This window comes from Poeciliopsis prolifica, unplaced genomic scaffold, assembly GCF_027474105.1.
Source record: "Poeciliopsis prolifica strain line A6 unplaced genomic scaffold, Auburn_PproV2 SCAFFOLD140, whole genome shotgun sequence".
NCBI classification, from domain to species: Eukaryota; Metazoa; Chordata; class Actinopteri; order Cyprinodontiformes; family Poeciliidae; genus Poeciliopsis; species Poeciliopsis prolifica.
In genome coordinates, this window is record NW_026562515.1 from 449742 (window position 1) to 469241 (window position 19500).

Genomic DNA, 19500 nt, shown 5'->3' on the forward strand with positions numbered 1-19500 from the left:
GCACCTACTAGTGATTTTTAGATATAAATATAAATCATTATGTTAATTCAAAGCAGTGGTGTAGCAATGACCTTTGGTCTATAATATTTACTGACTCTGATCATCATAGGGAAGTCAGTCTGGATGTGTAGTTAGAGCCAGGAGTGGAGGGTTTGTGATGTGATGCGTTTCACTGAAACAGACTAATTTAATCATTTTTGACTTTTCATCACTAGAATTTTCAGCCATTATTTACATCCAGGTTGACGAAGTCCGGTTTCTGTTGGTGCAGAAAGTCAGATGAAAAGGAACGTCGCCGTTCAGTTTGCAGACGCTTTAAAAAATAACCGTATATGTTTCCAATTTATTCCCACATCCAGATGTGCGATGCCTTCTTCAATGACATTTCTATGTTCTTGATTTGAAGTGTGTGAAGCATTTAAAGCTGAAACTTTACACTCTTCCTCATCAGACCTTCCTGTTGACACTGCTGATAACCCTTCAACACTATACACCTTGACACAGCATTACCACTGCCGTACCGGTCAAGTTGCACTCATCTCCTTCCTCACACTCTTGGTTAACACTCTGGCCTTGCATAATACTGCAAATTAGCTGTTTAGCGGATGCATGAAAATACACAGGGGCCCCCGTGAGCGATGTATTTATACCAGTGGGTTGGCATGCACGGGGAAAACCTGAGACATTTCTCTTCTCTCAGCCCTCATTGTGGCTCTGATTTACGGCCAGGGTTTTTTTAGAGAGGGCATAACATGACCCAGGAGACAGGAGAGGACAGAGAGGAAGAGCTGGATAGTAAATGACAGGAGAAAAAGCACTAAATCATATAAATCATCTTCATAAAGAGCAAGTTCGGCTGGACCTGATGAAGAAAGAGGTGAGTTAAAAGTCAGAATTTTTGATATACCAGTTCATCTATGTCCAAGCCCTCTGCATGCATCATAAGTTATGAACAACATGTCTGATAAAAGCTAACAGATACAGCTATGAGTGTAACCGTGTTGCAGAGGCGTCAAAAAGACTCAGCTGAAGTGGTTCAGTCATCTAGTCTAGATGGCTCCTCAAAGCTCAGCCAGTCTATTTGTCATCACTACATCACCGGGCAGTGAAGCCTGTCTATGTAGGCTTCTCTAGCTGCGTTTCCATTACAAATGTGCACAAATATTCATATTCTGCTAATGTTGAAGAAACACAATTTGCAGTTGAGGTGTTTCCATTAAATTAGAAACAAAATTAAAATCTGAATAGCTTTGTTCACAAGATAAGTCATTAAAAATCATGGCAGCAACTGATGTAAACGGTTACATGAGATATGTTCATAATTCATCCATGGTGTTAGTGCTCATCATCTATCAGCCATCAGAGGAGACGTTGACGTCCTGTTCAGGCCCCTAACTCTTGGTAATGGCCATGTTTGCAGCATTTTGGAGAAATTGCAGTCCTTGATTTTACAGAGGAGTAATGAATGAACTGAAATAGTCCTCCTAGTAGTAACAGGTAGCAACATCCGGCTGTTGATCATGTGACCCAAATGAACCATTTCAAAAACCTCTGGAATGTTAAAAAACAGCAGGCACGCCCCCTCACCTTGCAAGTCAAGAGAAGCTTCAGCATGGTCAGTCAACTAGTTTTACCACTGTGTGTGCTGTACAATGGCTGCTGGAAAGGAAAAGGGGTTTGTTGCCACCAGAAACCCATTCCTGGTTGGTTGTGCAGGAGGCTCTACGTCTGCTTTTCAAAGCTGTACCGTTGTTGCACATCTGTTTGTAGCCATTTTCAATGTGATTGTAAACACTGAGTTGGGCTCATTCTGATTGGAGCTCAGAACTGACCAGAATAAACCTGAAAATTATTTTGTGGAAAAAATGTAATGAACATGTTTTGTATCACATGTAGGCCTGTCGTAACATTTTCTTTGAGAAAATCTAAAATATCTGTAAAAATCTCACCCTAAAATTGGAATTAATCTGTATCAAATGCCTAAAGAAGAGGGCCAAATTTATACAATTGACAATGAAGGACATGCAAAATTGTTGTAAGGGCCACAAATAGCCAAGAGCTTTATTTTGCTCAGAGCTTCTCAGTTATAGGATGGGATGGAAGTCCAATTAGCTACAGATGCCTGCAATAATCTTCATCTTCAATAGATTATTAATCTTCCCCCTGTTCCTAGAAAAAAAACCTTCACAACTCATTCTGCCCTGAAAATATCTCCACTGTCATGATCCCATCCCCTACTCTTTCTCGTCCTCTTCTTCCTCCACCCACCCGTCCCCTAACCTCAGATTGGTGAGCACCAACAGGTGTCCACGCCGCAGGCCTCCCAGTACAAACACATTCCACCCTTTCGTGACTCCCAGCATGGGGCGCCCAATCAGGCCGTGGTTTGACCAGTGGAGCCACAAAGATCCAAAGGGGCGGGAGAGACGCACGCTGGATGGACAGAGTGTCCCGCTGGACGTCTGGATTCAGGGGGTCGGAACCCAGGAGTCCAAACGACTGCAGCCTTCAACAAGGATGTGATGGTGGCCATCATGGCTTGGATGAGGTTGGATTTCAACATGGACTCATTTCTCATAATTTGCTGCATTCTTTGTTTCACCTGCACAGGTAAAAAATCTACCTACTTTTAACATGTATTTTATTATGTGAATGCCAAAAGTTTTCATTTGTAAAATCTTTCCAATATTATTTATTAATTTCGATCACTTTCTGCTTCAATTTCTATTTCTTTCTGTTTTTATTGTTTCCTTTCTAATTTTTCAGTTTTTTCATGGCCCATGTGTGTCTGAATAATAAGGTCTGATTGAAGGATTTAACCTTTCCATAGACAAAAAAAAACCCCAAAAAACCAAAGGAAAGGTAAAATACCAGGCAAAACTAGTACAGAAGTAGATGAACAATGTTTAAATTCCTGTCAATGGTAAGAACACAAAGTATGGACTGGAAAAGGTGTACATTTATTGTCTTTATTTATTTTTTATACATAATCAAAATAGCAAAAAAAAATGTTTTTGTATATTTCCTCTGCTGAGTATGTAAACAAACTAATAAAAAAAATAAACAATTGTAATTAAACCTTGTTTTTGCTCAGCCTACATAACTGCATTACATAACACTATAATGTATTTACATTACAGTGAAGAAATCAGCTTCTTTATATTCTTGCCATGTTTTAAAACAAATTTAGATATAAAATAATTCTATTTAAATAAAATAAAAGTAATTCCCTCCCAATTCCTGTTGGAATTTGACCCCAAATAACATGCAGTAAAACAAGGTGTTGCATTTTCTGGTTGGTGGCCTGTGGTGCAATCCGACAACATCAAATACAAAATAAAGACTCAAATAAACCTCTACAGTTTAAATCAAAAATAAGATATTTACTTTTAATTCCTCTTTACCAATATGTTTTGTTTGTATTTTTTATGAAAAAAAGAAAATCTGTCGTCTATTTCTTTGACAGGACCATCTATTGAGCGAAATCAACACGTCATTAATCAGAAAATGTTTCCGTCCTCGATGGAGACGGTATCCCAGAAATCCCTTTAATCCGTCTTCCTCGTAGGGTATCCGTCACATTAACTCGGCGTCGATTGCTGCTCAATGTATGACACTCGTTGACCTTTTTGTGTGTCCTGTTTGTCCCCCACTGTCTCTCCTGATAATTACATGTTATTTATTATATTTATCAGTCAAGCCAGTTCAGTTTTTGTAATCCTATAAAACCACCAACAAGATTGTTGGTTCATAAAAGTTGTTTTGCTGTTATGAAGGTTTCTGATAACTGACTAAAATTGTGTGTCATTTTAATTATCATATTAATAATTTAAATTAATTTAAATATAATTTTTACAGATTCGTTGTACACTAAAGAATATTTCTGATGCTCTGGATGATTAGGTCTGACACCTTGTGAAAAACTTAAACTCTGTTTCTCGAATAAATAAACATTTTAAAATTATATTTAAATAAGTATTTAAGTACAGTTAAATGTTAGGAATTTCACTGTATAGTAAATCAAATTGAAATTTGGTTGCAGCTACTTTTGAAGATTGATTTTTCTATTTGTGCAATAAAAACATGAATTAATTCAGCTGTCTGTTCAGATCAGGCTTGATCATCAGATTAAAATCACATTTGTAAAATAAAAATTTTAAACAGCTTTTAAACACATTTCTCATTTTATTTATTTAATGTATTTGCAAATATATTTATTTTTTTCTTTTCTAACAAAACTTAAGTTGAAAACTTTGTGAAAAATAGACTGAAGGAAATTTTGAAGATTTTCAGCTGCAGATTATGTTGCATTATGGATTTAAGACTTGTTATTTTTATTATTGTTATTTTATTGAAATACAGTAATTGAACCCTTGTGGTTGTTAAGACAGTTTTTGTTTTTAGATCATTGTTTTGTCAATGTTACAAGGCTTTGAATGTCGAGTTAAACATTATTTTCTACCAAGGATCTTCACCAAATACCTACAATCCCATAATATTTTTAGGGTTCATGATATGCTGGATGACATGCCTGAAAAACTCACGACGATTTAAGTGTTTCATGTCAGTCGATATCCATAATTGTCTAATTGCTGCTGTGGCAGCAATTAGACAGGTTGTTGCTGGCTGAGCAGCTAAAGCCTTTCCTCTGGATCAGAGTTCAGTGAATATCCTTTATATTGAATATTATTAATATTTCAGCTGTATCACGTGTCTATCGCGATATATATTCACTGCAAGAAAAAAAACTTATTACTGAGCATTTTTGCCTGATTTCTAGACCAAATATCTTAGTACTTTTGAAATAACTCAAAAGTAACTTATGAATAAGTCAATATTCAAGAATTTTGGATTTAAAACAAGCTTCTGTTTCTTGCTGAAAGTTACTTGTAAGTTAGTTTTGTCTTATTTCAAGTGTAGAAACTAGACAAAAATACTTTAGGGTCATCGTCTCCCAGGAAGCATCACTTTTTATTTTTATTTTTTTGCAAGTTTCCTCACCACTTACTATGAGACGCTCTCTCTTTGCCACCGAGTGGCCCTGAGGTCAGTGACCTCCACATTAAATAACAGATCAGCCGTGCATCCTGTAGATAGTGTCAGATGATATTTTTAGCCTGTAATCTTAGTGGGAATTGAACACAACACCAAACCGCAGCAGGTGTGACTTATCGATCCAGAGAACAAACGCTCAGCCTTTCAGAGGCTGGGAGTTCAAGCACTTTGTCCAACCGTCCTGTCACTCACTTTAAGCTGTTTCACATTTCTTTCCTGCACTATTCGTCACAGTAAATATTTGGTCCTCCAGGCGCCTCGGAGACGGAGCGGAGACTCCACGAGAAGCTGTTCCAGGACTACAACGTGAAGGTCAGGCCGGCTCGCCACTGGAAGGAGAGGGTGACGGTGCGCGTGGGGATGACGCTGTCCCAGCTCATCGGCTTGGTAAATATCCAGCAAAACCAGTTGAAATCCTTACTTATTACAGATTAAGATGTGATTACAGGAGAGACGGGACTCCATTAGAAACACTTATTGAGTTAGGGTTGGTAATTACACTACAAAAACAAACCTTTTGGTGTAGATTTTAGTGCAAACAGAGGCTTTTTAAAATAAGTTTTCCTGACAGCTTATTTTACTGTGTTGTAAATGAAACAATCTGCCTGTGAAACTTGTACTTTTCATCAATAGTAAGGAATTATTAACGTTAAACAACCTTCTATATTTTGCTTAATAAGTTAACTTTGTCTTATTGTATGTGTGGAAAGATATTTGTACTATAAACTAATAAAATTTTGTGTTTTAGGATGTTAGACTTGAGAGAATACAAAAACATTTTCATTATTCTAAAATCTAAAAATAAGGTGGAAAGTGTTCTTTAATTTAAAAAGCTAAATAAATGTCTTGTTATAAATATTGCAAAAATAATACATTTTTTCAATGTAGCTTTTGTGGTGCTGGATAAATTTTATTTTGGTAGATGGATGGAAAAAATGGCTCTCGGTACTGTAAAGGTTACTGACAGTATTCTAAAAAGAAAAGGAATGATAAATAATCTCACTCTGAAGGATATAAGCTTTGGAAATATTACCAAAGAACACAAAGTTCTGTCATACAGGCACAGAGGAGTCGCACAGCCTGTTGGACGCAGGGAAACCGATCATGTAGATACATATGGTGTCATGTAAAAATGTTGTTAAAGAGGAACAGCTTTTTCCTGCTAAATAAATGTGCAGAAATATGTCTAGACAGTGTATTTTTCTGATTATCCAAAACAATGTATAATGACAAAGTACATCTAGATGTCAACAGCATTCATTAACGAAAATGAATGTTTTCCTCTCTGTCCTGCTTCAGAATGAAAAGACCGGTGAGATGACAACAAACGTGTTCATGAATCTGGTACGGACATAAAAACACTTTTCTCTAACACCAACCCACTTTCTGACTCCCAAACCTAAAGGGATCCACCACCAGAGGAACATGCTGACCTAAATATGTTCTAATTTATGCATTAACCTAAAAGTTGTTGTTTATCATACATAAAAACCCATAATTTCCTCAAAATCTTTAATATATTTATCGCTTACAGAGGTTGCCTTTTATAAATACACAAAATATTTGTTGAACCAAACAAATGTGATTGACTTTTGGTCTACTGTTTACCATATTACCTACAGCTAATAGAATTAGCAGGAGCTAACAGTGTTAGCAGGAGCTAATGGTGTTAGCTGGAGCTAACAGGTAGTCTAAACAAATCAGTGGGTAATGAATGGATCTTTAAAGTGCCTTTGAAGCATCTGTAAATGTTTTTAACGCAGAACAAAGCACAAATATTACTGTTCAGAGTGGACGGAGCTAGCATTAGCATGTAGCATACATGCAGCAATAGTTTCTTTAAATTTAATAGAAAACTTAACAACCTTTGGTATTTTTCGCTGTATTGTTTTCACATATGAAGAGATTATATATCAGTTAATTGTTGCAACTGACTGTGGATCCCTTTAATTGTTGTAGGGTCATTTAGATAGAAGAAACAAAGGATTGAATTTCCCGCCAAAAAATTCAGACATGTTGAGATTAATCTCAGAAAAAGATTAATATCAACATTAATCTTTTTCTGAGATTAATGTTGAGATTAAGGACATTTCTGAAATTGAAAGTCGAAAAAGTTCTAGAAATTTTAAGATTTAGCTTAGATATGTTCTATATTTAATTTTTTTTTGTGGAAATTCATTCCCATGTTTTCTTTCTACCATTAGAATAATACAGATTTGTACTTTGTAAAACTTAATAATACAGTGTAAAACTTCAATATATACATAACTAATGGGTTTAATCTCTGATCACAGTGGCCAACATCAGTAAATATCTGCTCTTTTGTTGTTGTTTTTCTCCATTTCCATCCTGTCTGCTGTTTTTCCTGCATCCATCCCAGAACTGGACAGACTACAGGTTATCATGGAAACCGGAGGAATACGACAACATCGCCGTCGTGAGGATTCCTCCCAACAAGGTGTGGCGTCCTGACATCTACCTCATAAACAAGTGAGTGACGCGTCTCCACCAACACAACAACCCATCGTGGCTGAGGCAGCAGGTTTGGTACAATAAATAAATTAGTGATTTTATGCATGTAGTGTTTATAAAGATCTTTATTCTTCCTCACAGTCACGATGGGCAGTTCGACGTGGCTCTGTACGTCAACGTCTTGGTTTACAGTAATGGTATGGTCTCTTGGTTGCCACCTGCCATCTACCGTAGCTCCTGCTCCATTGAGGTATAACATTAATCTATATTCTATAAATGAAGAGTTTGTGTCTATCAAATCCCAATGTTCTTGCTTTTTGCTACATGAACTTGGTGTCAAAAACTTGAAAGCTTGTAAACAGGCTAGAAGTAGCTTGAGACAAAAATGTAGCTTCTCGTTGATGGTAAATAAAAGTTTGTTGTGTTTGTTTCTGTTAAATAATCTGTAGGTGGCATATTTCCCATTTGATTGGCAAAACTGCAGCATGGTTTTCCGCTCGTACACCTACGACGCCTCAGAGGTCGACCTGCAGGTCTACCTTGATGAGAACGGGACAGAAATCCATGAGATCGTAATTGATAAAAATGCTTTCACAGGTTTGTTCCAAACAGGCATTTATCTAAACCCATTTATTCTGGTACTTATTCATTTCTTTGACATCTTGTCTTTTCCGTCACCAAAGAGAATGGAGAATGGGCCATACGTCACAAACCAAGCAGGAAGAACGTTGGAGATGATCTGTACGAGGACATCACCTTTTACCTCATCATAGAGAGGAAGCCTCTCTTCTACATCATCAACATCATCGTTCCCTGCATCCTCACCAGTGTACTGGCTATATTCGTCTTCTACCTGCCTCCCGGAGCAGGTCAGCATGTTTGGCATAAAATTAATACAGAACCTGATGCTTTAGGTGGGATCATCATAAGCTGTTGTTGGCCTTTTACAAAACAGCTGAGATTGTTTTCCAAAGTAGTTTTTGCCGAAACAGTTTCTACTTGTTCAAGCTGAGCTACTTTGTCTGTCTGTGGAAGTAGCGCATTTATTTGGTACCACAGCCACTGTAGATAGTAAAACAAGGAGTAAATTTCCATGAAAAAAGTCTGACACTTTTTAGAAAATTTTTTCTAGAAAAAAATAAGAAAATTTCAGTGTTTCAAAAGTTTAAATTAGGCTAGAAAAAACAAGACATTTTGAGATTGTCAGAAATGTTATAGACAAATTTTGAAATGTCTGAGTAAAAAATGAAAAACTTTACTCCTCTTTATGTGCCGTCGTAACTTGGGGTTTATGCACAGCTGTGTTTACAAAAGTGTAAACAGCTAGCTCAAAAAACAACTCAAACCTCCTAAATTTAATGAAATTGCCAACTTTCCCTGAATTTACTCCACATGATTTTATCTACTTTTCCATAAACGACACATGCTACCTGGTGCAGACACTCTGTCTGCGCCGATGAATATTTGACTAGTTGGAGGCTCTCAGATTGTGAAGAGACCATTGGACTTTTAGCCAAAGAAAATAAAGGCCACTTTAAAATCAGAATTACTCTCTTTTCAAGCAAATATGAAAACTGTTTGGAACTATGTATTCTGGCTCTAATAAAGATTTCCAGCTTGTGCATAAATCTTGTTTTTTTATTCTTCTGTTTCCAGGAGAGAAGATGACCCTCTCCATTTCCGTCCTGATCACTCTCACCGTCTTCATGTTGCTGCTGGCCGACAAAGTCCCTGAAACTTCACTCGGCATCCCAATTATCGTCAACTATGTCATGTTCACCATGATCCTGGTCACCTTCTCTGTCATCCTGAGTGTCGTTGTACTCAACCTGCACCACCGAACGCCCAGCACCCACATCATGCCGAACTGGGTTAGAAAGGTAAGAATCGCCTTTCCATTGACACTTTGCAACTACGTCAAGACAAAAAAATCAAAAAGTCTTGGGACGGCCCTGACCCCTTCCTACATGTTTGGCCATTGACTTGTCATAAACACAGTTTCATTGTTTGACGTAAAAGTTTAGACGCTAAACAGTTTTGTTCATCCATGCTACGCTACATAGTGGTGCGGCGTTGTTTCCATGTTTACTAAAGATTAAACACGTCCAGTAATGCAAATATCTGATCGCATCGTACTTACTTATAAAGCATATGAAGGTTAGTACTTTGTAAAAAGTCCACAAGTACACTGAGGTCTGCTGGTCCTTCCTGCAGCCGTTGCCGTCATTTTGCTTCCTCATTAAAAGTTACTCACAAAAAAAACAAGTTTAGTTTGCATACTTGTCTGTCATGTAGCAACTATCAACATTTTACAGTGAAATGAACTGATTAAAAGTGATGCTAAGCTATCAACTGTAGGCTACAGATCTAATCCATCATGGCCCACTTTCCGACAAGAGTAAAGCATCAATTTAAAAATCCCATTTCACAGCTTCACTTTACTTTAAACCTAAATTTGCAGGTGTTCATTCACATCCTGCCCAGATACATTGGCATGATGAGACCAAACCCAGAAGAACCTTTACTGGAGAAGGACTCTGAGAAGGACGACACATGGTTCCGTGGTTTCAGTGGACGCCAACCTGGAGGAGAGTACTTTGTTCGCAAGATCAACCCTGATCTTGTCTTACCATGGAGAGGGAGGTAGGGTTATGCTTAGGAAGGTCTAACGTCAAAGAAAAAGATCATTTTTAGGTTAAAGGAGACCTTTTACGTAAAATTCACAATTTGGACATTTTTATGCTTCCATTTAGGTCTCTACTGCTTATAAAAATAAAACTTATTTTGCAGTAAATGATGTTTTTTGGTGTCTGGAAAGTGAGCTGTTTCAAAATCCTCCCGATTGTGAAGTCACTGTTAGGCCTTTTACAATGATACATTTTGCCAGAAGGTAATTATTGCAATAAATGATACTTTTCTTGTTTTGAGACCATTTTCAAGTAATATATTGATAATGGAACAATAATGCAAGCTCGCCCTGTTAAAAACAAACTTTAATTTTGTACAGAACATTTCACATTCTAACTTGAAGATTTGTTAATTATCCAAAGTAAAACACAAACAAAAATAAATGAAATGGAAATGATTACCACTTGTAAACAAAACCATAAAGTAAATAGATTGTAAAATCTCAACAAAATTGCCCTTCAAAAAATATCAGAATGGACATTATCAAGTGTGTTTTAATTAATTATGCAACCGATTTATTGCTTATTGTCAGTCACAATCAAAAGGCATTTTTCCGTTACCGATTTTATGATAAATCCTTCTTTGCATCTTCATCTCCATAATCCATTTTATTTATGCTATTTCCCACTGTATGCGCTGTACAATGACTGCTGGAAAAGGCAAGTATTTTGTTGAGGATTTACCATCCAGAAACCACTTGCTGCATTCTTGTTGGGTGTGCAGGAGGCTCCACTTCTGTTTTTCAAAGATGTGTGATTGTATAATTGCGCATCTTTCAGTAGCCATTTTCATGTGTGAGTGTAAACATTGGTTTGGGAGAAAGAAGCAGCTTATTAGGATTTAAAGCAACAAACAGAAAATAGTCTGAAATATCCAGACTGAAATCTCATTATCTACAAATGATTTTGTGCAAAAAATGTAAGAAACATGTTTATATAATTTACAGACTATCCTAACCTTTAAAATTTCAGAATTTGTAATTCAGCCTACTTTTTGACATTTGTTTAAAATGTAATAAAATAAAAATTCATTTGTACATGTTTATTTCAAAGATAAAAAGTCACAGGTGACTTCACTGTGGCTAATGTTGAAAAAAACAAATCCTGAGACTTGCCACTTGACTCTGGCATCAGAAGCATTTTGGCGCTCTCATGAACCCGGCCCGGCTCCTCGGCATCTCCCGCCCCGTTCCAGAGGCATCAGATTCAGCCTCAGCTAAGCCCCGCACTCCCATTGACAGTCGCCAGCCACTAAGCCTCTATTTAGGTTGGGCATTAGGGGGTAATCCCACTGAAAGGAGGTGGAGGGTGGCGAAAGAACAGAAAGGGAGAGATGGCCGCCATTGTTGAGTGATCGGGCCACAGGAGGCCGGATGATCAATGGAGGAGAAACAATGAGCTTTCATCGACATAACTGCATTTTGCTTCTGCTGTTTAGCTTGCAAGGCAATCAGACTGAAGGCATTTTGGTTGATTTGACCTTTTTGTGTGTTTTCATTTGGTAGAAACGGTGGAAAAATGTGTTTATCCCACAATAAATTGTCCCAGAAGTTATTGCGATAAACGATAATATTGTTGTTTTGAGACTTGTTTCAAGTAATGGCATAATAATGCAGGAACACAACTTTAAATTCTGATGAACATTTAACATTGGAATATCCAAATAGATAAAGGACAAACAATATGAATCACGAAGTTTCTGTAGACTTAATTATCCTTCAAAATAGAACCGGTTGAGACCAAAACACCAAACTGAACTCTGGTGTTTTCATAGAAAGAGAAAAATTGTAAATCATGAAAATCGACATTTTTTGAGTTTGTTTTAATTTATCATCCAGTTATTTGATTTATTGCTTCTTATGATAGGTCTAATTGAAATAAATAAATACAATTGTTTTGGAGTTGTTGTTTTTTTTTTTTTTGGGACATTTAAAATGACTTCCAGTGTCAATGTGGAATGTTCTGTACAAAATTTAAATTTACTAATCTTTGAGATTAGTAAATTGAACTATTGTCAATACATTGACAGCAGTTCAATGAAATGATCTCAAAATGTCCAGCAAATTTGTTATTATAAAATTACTGTCCTGGATACATAATTAGCTTTCCTGGTTCAACATTCGATTCCTGAAACACTTTTATTTCTTTGAAAGGATTCCGGTTGTATAAGTGTGCGCACACCTGTCACAGTGAGGCCATTCATGATACAGTCTCTGCATGTAGTGTACGGTTACACGGCGCGCATGGTGGTGGTAAAGCGTGGCACCAGCAGGGGTCAGGGGTCAGACGAGCCAGACGCACAGAGACAGTGCGACATGAATGAAGCAGCTGATTGAAGGGTGATGTGTGTGTTTGTAGATTAGTGAAAAGGAACAGCTAATAGTGCTGCGCGTGCCGCATACCGGCCACAGTCAATGCCGCAGATTGCTGGAGAGCTGAACATTGTGATTATCTGGGTTTGAGACGAAGCTAAAAAGGATAAAACACTCGATGTTTAGAAATGACAGGCGAGCCTGCAGCAGAACGCTTTTTGTTTCAACAAGATTATAACTGTGAAGTTTGTCAGAACTGGTTTATTTATTCTTTAAATTCATTTTGTAGAGTCAAAGATGTAATTCTCTCCTGACTTTTGTTGCTCGTTTCTGTTTCTCCGCCCTGGGCAATTGCCCCAGCAACTGTAGTTTGAATTCCTGTTTTTCTTAAGTATTATATTTAATTATTAACAGGGTTTCATGTGTGATTGTGCCACGTCTTTTCACTGTTATAATTAATTAATTTAATTGAATAACTTGCTGTGGAGTTTGTTTCAGGTCATTTTGTGTTTTTATTTATGTGAAGCTGCTGGACTGATGTGAAGCACAAGCTTCATTTTTCTCTCTTGTTAGAATAAATGCAATAAGTGTGTGTGTGTGTGTGTGTGTGTGTGTGTGTGTGTGTGTGTGTGTGTGTGTGTGTGTGTGTGTGTGTGTGTGTGTGTGTGTGTGTGTGTGTGTGTGTGTGTGTGTGTGTGTGTGTGTGTGTCGCAATACGCAATACATTAATTAAGCACATGATAAATTAAAACAAATTCAATATTTTCCATTTGCATGATTTGTCATTTTTCTATGAAACTTGTTGAAAAAGGGTTTCTGTCTGGTGTTTTGTTCTCAACTAGCCCTTTTCAAGGACAGTTATATTTACAGACTTCATAATTGATTTTATTTGTCGCTTGTTTTTGTTTTATTCATTTATTTTGACATTCCAATGTTGAATTTAAATTTGTGTTCTTGCGTCATTATTGCAATTATCTTTATTTGAAAATAGTTTGAAAACAACAACATTATCGTTCATTGGAATAACTTCTGGGACAATTTAATTTAAACCTCCTGGATCTTAGACGTCCATCGTGGGGCTACCCAGATGAGTAAGGAGTGCTTTTTTCCACTGTTTCTACCAAATTAACACATTAAAACAGGGAAAATTAACCAAAAATACTATTGATCTGATTGCCTTGCAAGCTAAACAGCAGAAGTAAAATGCAGATATATCAATGTTCCTACTCCATCGAACATCAGGCCTCTAAAAAGGTTGATGGAAACACGGCTAATGTTTATTGGATGTGCACTGAATTCGCAGGACCATTATATACAGTAAAACCTGGTTTGGGGACGGATAAAATGCATTTAAAAAAGTCAAAGTCCATGATTAATGCTGCATATTTACATGAAAAGAATCTTGCATGTTTCTTGATACACCAGAAGGATTCTGCTGTTTGAATAATTCTTTATGTATAAAAATCGAACCTGCACTTTTTTGCCTACACTTTGTTTTTGAAGGAACAGACGTGACTGGAAGAATCCTCCAAAGGTCAATGCATCACATAAATGTTGCCTCAAAGGCACCACCTGCATGGGGGCAACACTGAGTCTGACATGGTTGCCTCATGCAGGACAGATAAAGTCACTGATGGTATGCAGCAGTGCTATGCTACTGTGTCATGACATAAATCACAGCTTATGGAGCCTGTAAACGCTGTTGGGTCACAGTTTTAACCACACACTGCAGACACTGACAGTTATTACACAAACAAGTCAAAAAATGTTGGAAATTGTCAGAGATTTGAGATCAAAATACTTTTGCTAGCGTAAAAATCACTGAATGGCCACTGCTGCGTAACGTTTTTTTTATTGTTTTGTTAAAGTACCAACCAGCTGGACTGTGCTTTACAAACAAGTCTGACTTAATGTTAACCTTTCTGACAAGTCTTAGCTTAGCATGCTAACATTTGATAGTGAAAATAATAAATATTGTCACAGTTAACATCAGCTTACCAGTGATCTATTCATAACAACATGCTAACCTAGCTAAACATGCTATGTTCAAATGTGTATCCTCTGGTAGATTTTTAAGACAATATGCAAAATTTTTATGCTAGAATTTCTTTGGATTTATTCGTTTTGATTGTGTGGTCTGAATTTTGACTTAAAAGTTTATTTAACTGAAACAACTCAGAAAGTTGTCACATTAAATCTGCTAACTGTGACAGAATTTTAATGTATTATACAATTAGCTCGTATGCTAAGCTGGTATGCTAATCTTACATGCTAAGTGCTGTATGGATGTTCAAATCTGTATGTATGGTCAGATGTTTTTATTATCAAAATCCTAACGTTCATTCAATTGATAGCACAATTAGTTTTTTGTGTTAGTTAGCGGTAACACGGTATGTTACCGCTAACTGTCAAGTTTTACCTTAGTTTTGATTCTGTCACTCGTGTTTGGAGGCCAAAATTTCCACCATTATTCATTCAGGTGATACAGCACCAAAAATTAATTGAATTAATATGCTAATGGGGTAGCAAGCTAAGGTAGCTAAGATAGTCACATTTTGCTAGAAATCCATTCCTCACTCTTTCCCTTTGTGAATTCATTTCAGGTGTGACAGCACACCTGAAGTACAGCTCCAGCGGCTCCCGGACTCGGACCGGTTCTGCCTCATCCTTCCTCCCAACCTAAAGTCGGCCATCGATGCCGTGACCTACATCGCCAAGCAGCTGAAGAAGCAGGACACGGACGATTCGGTGAGTGTTTGGGCCGTACGAGTGGCGGATTGTAAAGAAGTAGATTTACTTCAGTACTATAATAAAGTACATTTTTGGAGTATCTGTTTGATTATTTATTTTTTGGGGAACTTTTAACATTTTGAGGAAGCTTGCTCCTTTGACTCAGAATGGCTTTGTAGTTTGCTGGTAGCTCAATGTCTGATGTTAGTGGGCTTCTAGTTAATTATGGCACGATTTCACTACCAGTGTTGCTGTTTGTGGGGAAAAGCTGTTTGTGGTATGTTTTAAATTATGATAATAATAGAAAAAGAAAATATTTGTCACTTTTTAATTAAATTTTTATGCTTAAGTTTGTAGAAACAGTGTATGAGGGCCGCCAGAGACAGAAAAAAAAGAAAGAAAAAATGTATTTTATTTTTAGATTAATCTTTGAACTTTTCTGGAAGAAAAAAATTAAATTTTTTATTTAAAAGTCAAAATTTGTGAGGAAAAAATGGAAATTTCTCACTTTCAGAATTTTTTTTTGAAAATCTTTGGAAATTTTGAGTTTCAAATTTGAAATTTAAAAAATTCAAAAATCTGTTTTTGACTTTTTGAACTAAAAAATGTCCAATTTGTAAGAAAACATTCAAATTTTTAGATTAATCTCAGAAAAGTTTAAAAAAAATCTTGTGAACTACATTTCAAAGTGTTTTTCTAGAAGATTTGAAAGATTAATCTAAACATTTCAGTGTTTTCTCACAAATTGGACATTCCATGAGTTAAAAAAGTTTCTTTTTGGTAGAAAAGTTTTTTTTTTCTACCTACAATGACCCTAATATGCTGCCGTAGAGATTTTTACTGGTGGTAGATGTCAGCAAGTTCCAGGGTTCTCTAAAATCACTTAGAAAAAATATGCAGAAATGTATTGATATTAGAAAACACAATTTGTACTTTGAGTATTTTCATATGTAACTACTTATATGTGCTTGAACCTTTACTTATATTTGAACAAACTTTAACCATGAGTATCAATGCTTTTACTGAAGCACTAGAGCTGAGCACTTCATCCACCATCAGGCCCAAACCAGCTCTGATTTGTGGCGCTGAATGGAGCCGAGTCAGCGCTAACAGGAAGTACCGTTTGTGTTCCAGATGACGGGAGACTGGCAGTTCATCGCCCTGGTGGTGGACCGCCTCTTCCTCTGGCTGTTTGTCATCATCACCACCCTGGGAACCCTGGCCGTGTTCCTGGATGCTAGTTTTAATTACACACCGGACGACCCGTTCCCATGAAGGACAGCATCGCTGATATGCACTAAAGACGCTCCCCAAGTCGGACTTTCCTGGACCAAACTGTTCTGTTTGGTTCTGGTCAGCTTGTTTGGGACGTTGCCTTTCTCTGAAAAGTAAACAGATGCAAAATGTCGAATCAATTGTGTTATTTTTCTATAATTTATGTATTCAGTCCAGTTTTATGGCGCCAAAAACTTGAATTTTGTGCATTTTACACTTAAAACTCACTGGTGTAGTTTATATTTGTATCCAATAGAGGGCAGTGTATATATTTGAATCAAGGCTGCAGCAGCCCAGGGAACCTCTGTAGTGCTTTCATGTTTTATTGCTGCACTTCTGTTGTTTAACAAAGCCACATTCTGAAGCAGGGATTTTACTATAATAATAGTAATAGTGCTTTAGTGTTTTTATTGGATTTTGAGTCAGATCCAACTGAAAACTGCAGTTTTATTTGATAAAGTTCTTGAAGGGAGTTACTTTCCTGTTCCTTTGGTTTTGTTTAAGATGCCAGATTACAGTCTGGAAGAAACTCTGAAGAAGTTAAAATCTCAAACATGAGAACATTTCTTATTACTGGCTCTCAAACATGTTTTAAAATAGAAACCATTTTACTGTTAGTACAAAACATCCACTGACATTCACAGATCATGTTAAATCAGCCCGATGTTGCTACAATAATTAGCTTTAGTTGCTGCTTTTTCTTCCTCTGTGTCTGAGCAAAAGGAAAGTGACAGGGTTCGGCAGGATCTGCAGCATAATCCGAATTTTAACTTCCCTTCCCTCCACAGCATGTGTAGCATTAGCTTAAAGTAGCTTTTTAGGACAAATTTATGCAGCTTTATTAATGAAAAGGACAAAATAACATTGTGACAACTACATTGTTACAGGGTAAACATGCATTTGAACAAACCTGAGCACATCAGAGTAACAATGCTGGTCAGAAGGGGAGCATAAATATATCCGTTTGGTCAAAAAGCCTCTAGTTTTTTTGTCATATGTGGTGTTTTCCTTCTATCTTAAATTACAGACACATCGGTTAAACTGCTAACTAATTCTTTCAGTCAGTATTCTTCCTCTTCCTCGTTGGATAAATCTGCATTTAAATTTTTACGATATTAACTGAAAGTGGATTATTAAGGTTATTAGTGGCACATCAAAGTTTGGTCGTGTAAATAAAACTTCATCACTCATTTCTTTTTTCCACTTTATTTGTTCAAGTTTGTCATGGAAATGAAAATGATCTTCATGAGATACAACCATGAATTCGGTTAAAATCGCAAATTTTACAAACATTATGCCATATATCAGGGATTCCCAAACATTTCAGCCTGTGACTCCCAAAATATCAGTCAGAAACTGGCCACCCTGTAAAAATACATAAAATTATCTATTTATTTGCAAATACATTTGTGGCGTTGGCTATGAGTGGGGATGAGATGGTCAGGAAGATAGAGGCACTTTGTCACTATATTCATTGACGTCTATAGTGACTTTCTTTTATTAATGTTTTTTTTTAAAAACAGCTCAGCAAAATTCACACAAACATATATATATATATATCTATATATTTTTATATATATAGATATATATTTAGGGGTTAGTTAGATTTTATTTCTGCTGGCGTTTTATGTTTTAAATCTTGTTTTTCTTACGCTCCATCCTGACGCCCAATGAAGCGACTGCTGGCCAGAACAATGAAGCCACAAGACCAAGAAGAGGACCGGCGCCGCCGCCCTCATTCGCACCCCCACAGAGCCTTTTCAGGAGAAAAGTGTTTTATCGCCGATGCCTCAGTGACTTCCACTTAAAGGACTTCAGCCGCTGACTTTGTACTGCTCAGCTCAGTCCCTCCAGAGGCCTCAGAGAGAGGAGCCAGAGCCCCTGCAGGAATGCAGTGAAGGCTGATTTAGACATTTTGTTCTTCTTTGGCTCCTTCAGAGCATTGTGCAACGGCGAAACCACCAAGATGAATGTGTGTTTACGCTTTAAAGAAGTGGGAAAAGGGTAGAGATGACTGGGAATGGGTGGTGTGGGGAGTTTTTCTTTGGATTAGGATGTCATATAAATCAGGTTTCCAGTAGTAACAGCACTGGAAGGACTGGGATTCCTCATCTGTCCTTTATGTTCCTGACCTCTACATTTTTTTATCAACAAATTTTCCTTATTTTCTCTAATCCAAACATACAATGTAGAAACCTTAGTCTTTATCGTTTGTTTCAGTGAGAAGCAGATGAATTCCTCGCTGTGACAATGGGGTATTTGTTGCCCCAGCAGCTGACAGGAGGAGAGTTATAGAGACAGGAGAGGCTGGAAACACAAGAACACGAGAAACTGAAGGATCAGAACAAGACAGAGAGGAACCGAGCTTTGAGATTCATCAGAATATCATTATAACCCAAGAATCACCTTTTTTAGGTTGCATTTAACCTGAAAAAGGTGATTCTTAGGTAAATGAGTCATTGTGACAATTAGGGCCAAAAAAGTAAAAAAAAAAAAAGAATTACAGTTGAAAGCAGATATTTTTATCCACCTTGTCTGAATTTAAATCACATTAAACTTATCTTGCTTTAGGTTTTTGACTTTTTAAGCTCAAGATTTTCAAAAAAAATTCCAAGATTAATCTCAATATTTTGGAGTCTTTTCTTGCAAATTTTTAAGTTAATCTCAGAAATTTTCCAGAAAGAAATCATAGAAATTTCTGAGGTTGAGAAGATAAAAAAACTCAAAAATGTTCAGATTAATCTAGAAATGAGACATCACAATTTTGCTGGAGAAAAAAAATGACATTTTTAGATTAATATAAATAATTTTCTAGGAAAAACTTGGAAATTTTATAGTTTGAAAACATGCTAAAAACAATTTTTAAAATGATATTTTGGGATTTATCTCAAAACTTGTCCATAAAAAAAAAGTTTCTGAACTTCAAAAGTCAAATATTTTTGACTTTTGGACATTTGCTGAATTTCAAA

At 36.6% G+C, this 19500-nt stretch overlaps 1 protein-coding gene across 1 annotated transcript; it reads left to right on the forward strand.

The window, feature by feature from the left end:
* The first annotated feature begins 788 nt into the window (after nt 1-788).
* Nucleotides 789-17702, forward strand: chrnb1l (cholinergic receptor, nicotinic, beta 1 (muscle) like). The gene is made up of 12 exons (XM_055025265.1): nt 789-877; nt 2286-2610; nt 5309-5442; nt 6355-6399; nt 7436-7545; nt 7669-7777; nt 7977-8124; nt 8211-8396; nt 9184-9407; nt 9989-10170; nt 15130-15274; nt 16391-17702. The coding sequence occupies exons 2-12, from the start codon at nt 2523-2525 to the stop codon at nt 16529-16531; spliced, it is 1512 nt and encodes a 503-aa protein (XP_054881240.1). The 5' UTR covers nt 789-877; nt 2286-2522; the 3' UTR covers nt 16532-17702.
* Nucleotides 17703-19500: the final 1798 nt, after the last annotated feature.

Coding starts and splice junctions, on each gene's coding strand:
- chrnb1l (XM_055025265.1), top strand. CDS start 2,523: ATGGTGGCCATCATGGCTTGGATGAGGTTGGATTTCAACATGGACTCA. Junction 7,546..7,668: donor GACATCTACCTCATAAACAA/GTGAGTGACGCG, acceptor TCTTCCTCACAG/TCACGATGGGCAGTTCGACG. Junction 7,778..7,976: donor GTAGCTCCTGCTCCATTGAG/GTATAACATTAA, acceptor AATAATCTGTAG/GTGGCATATTTCCCATTTGA.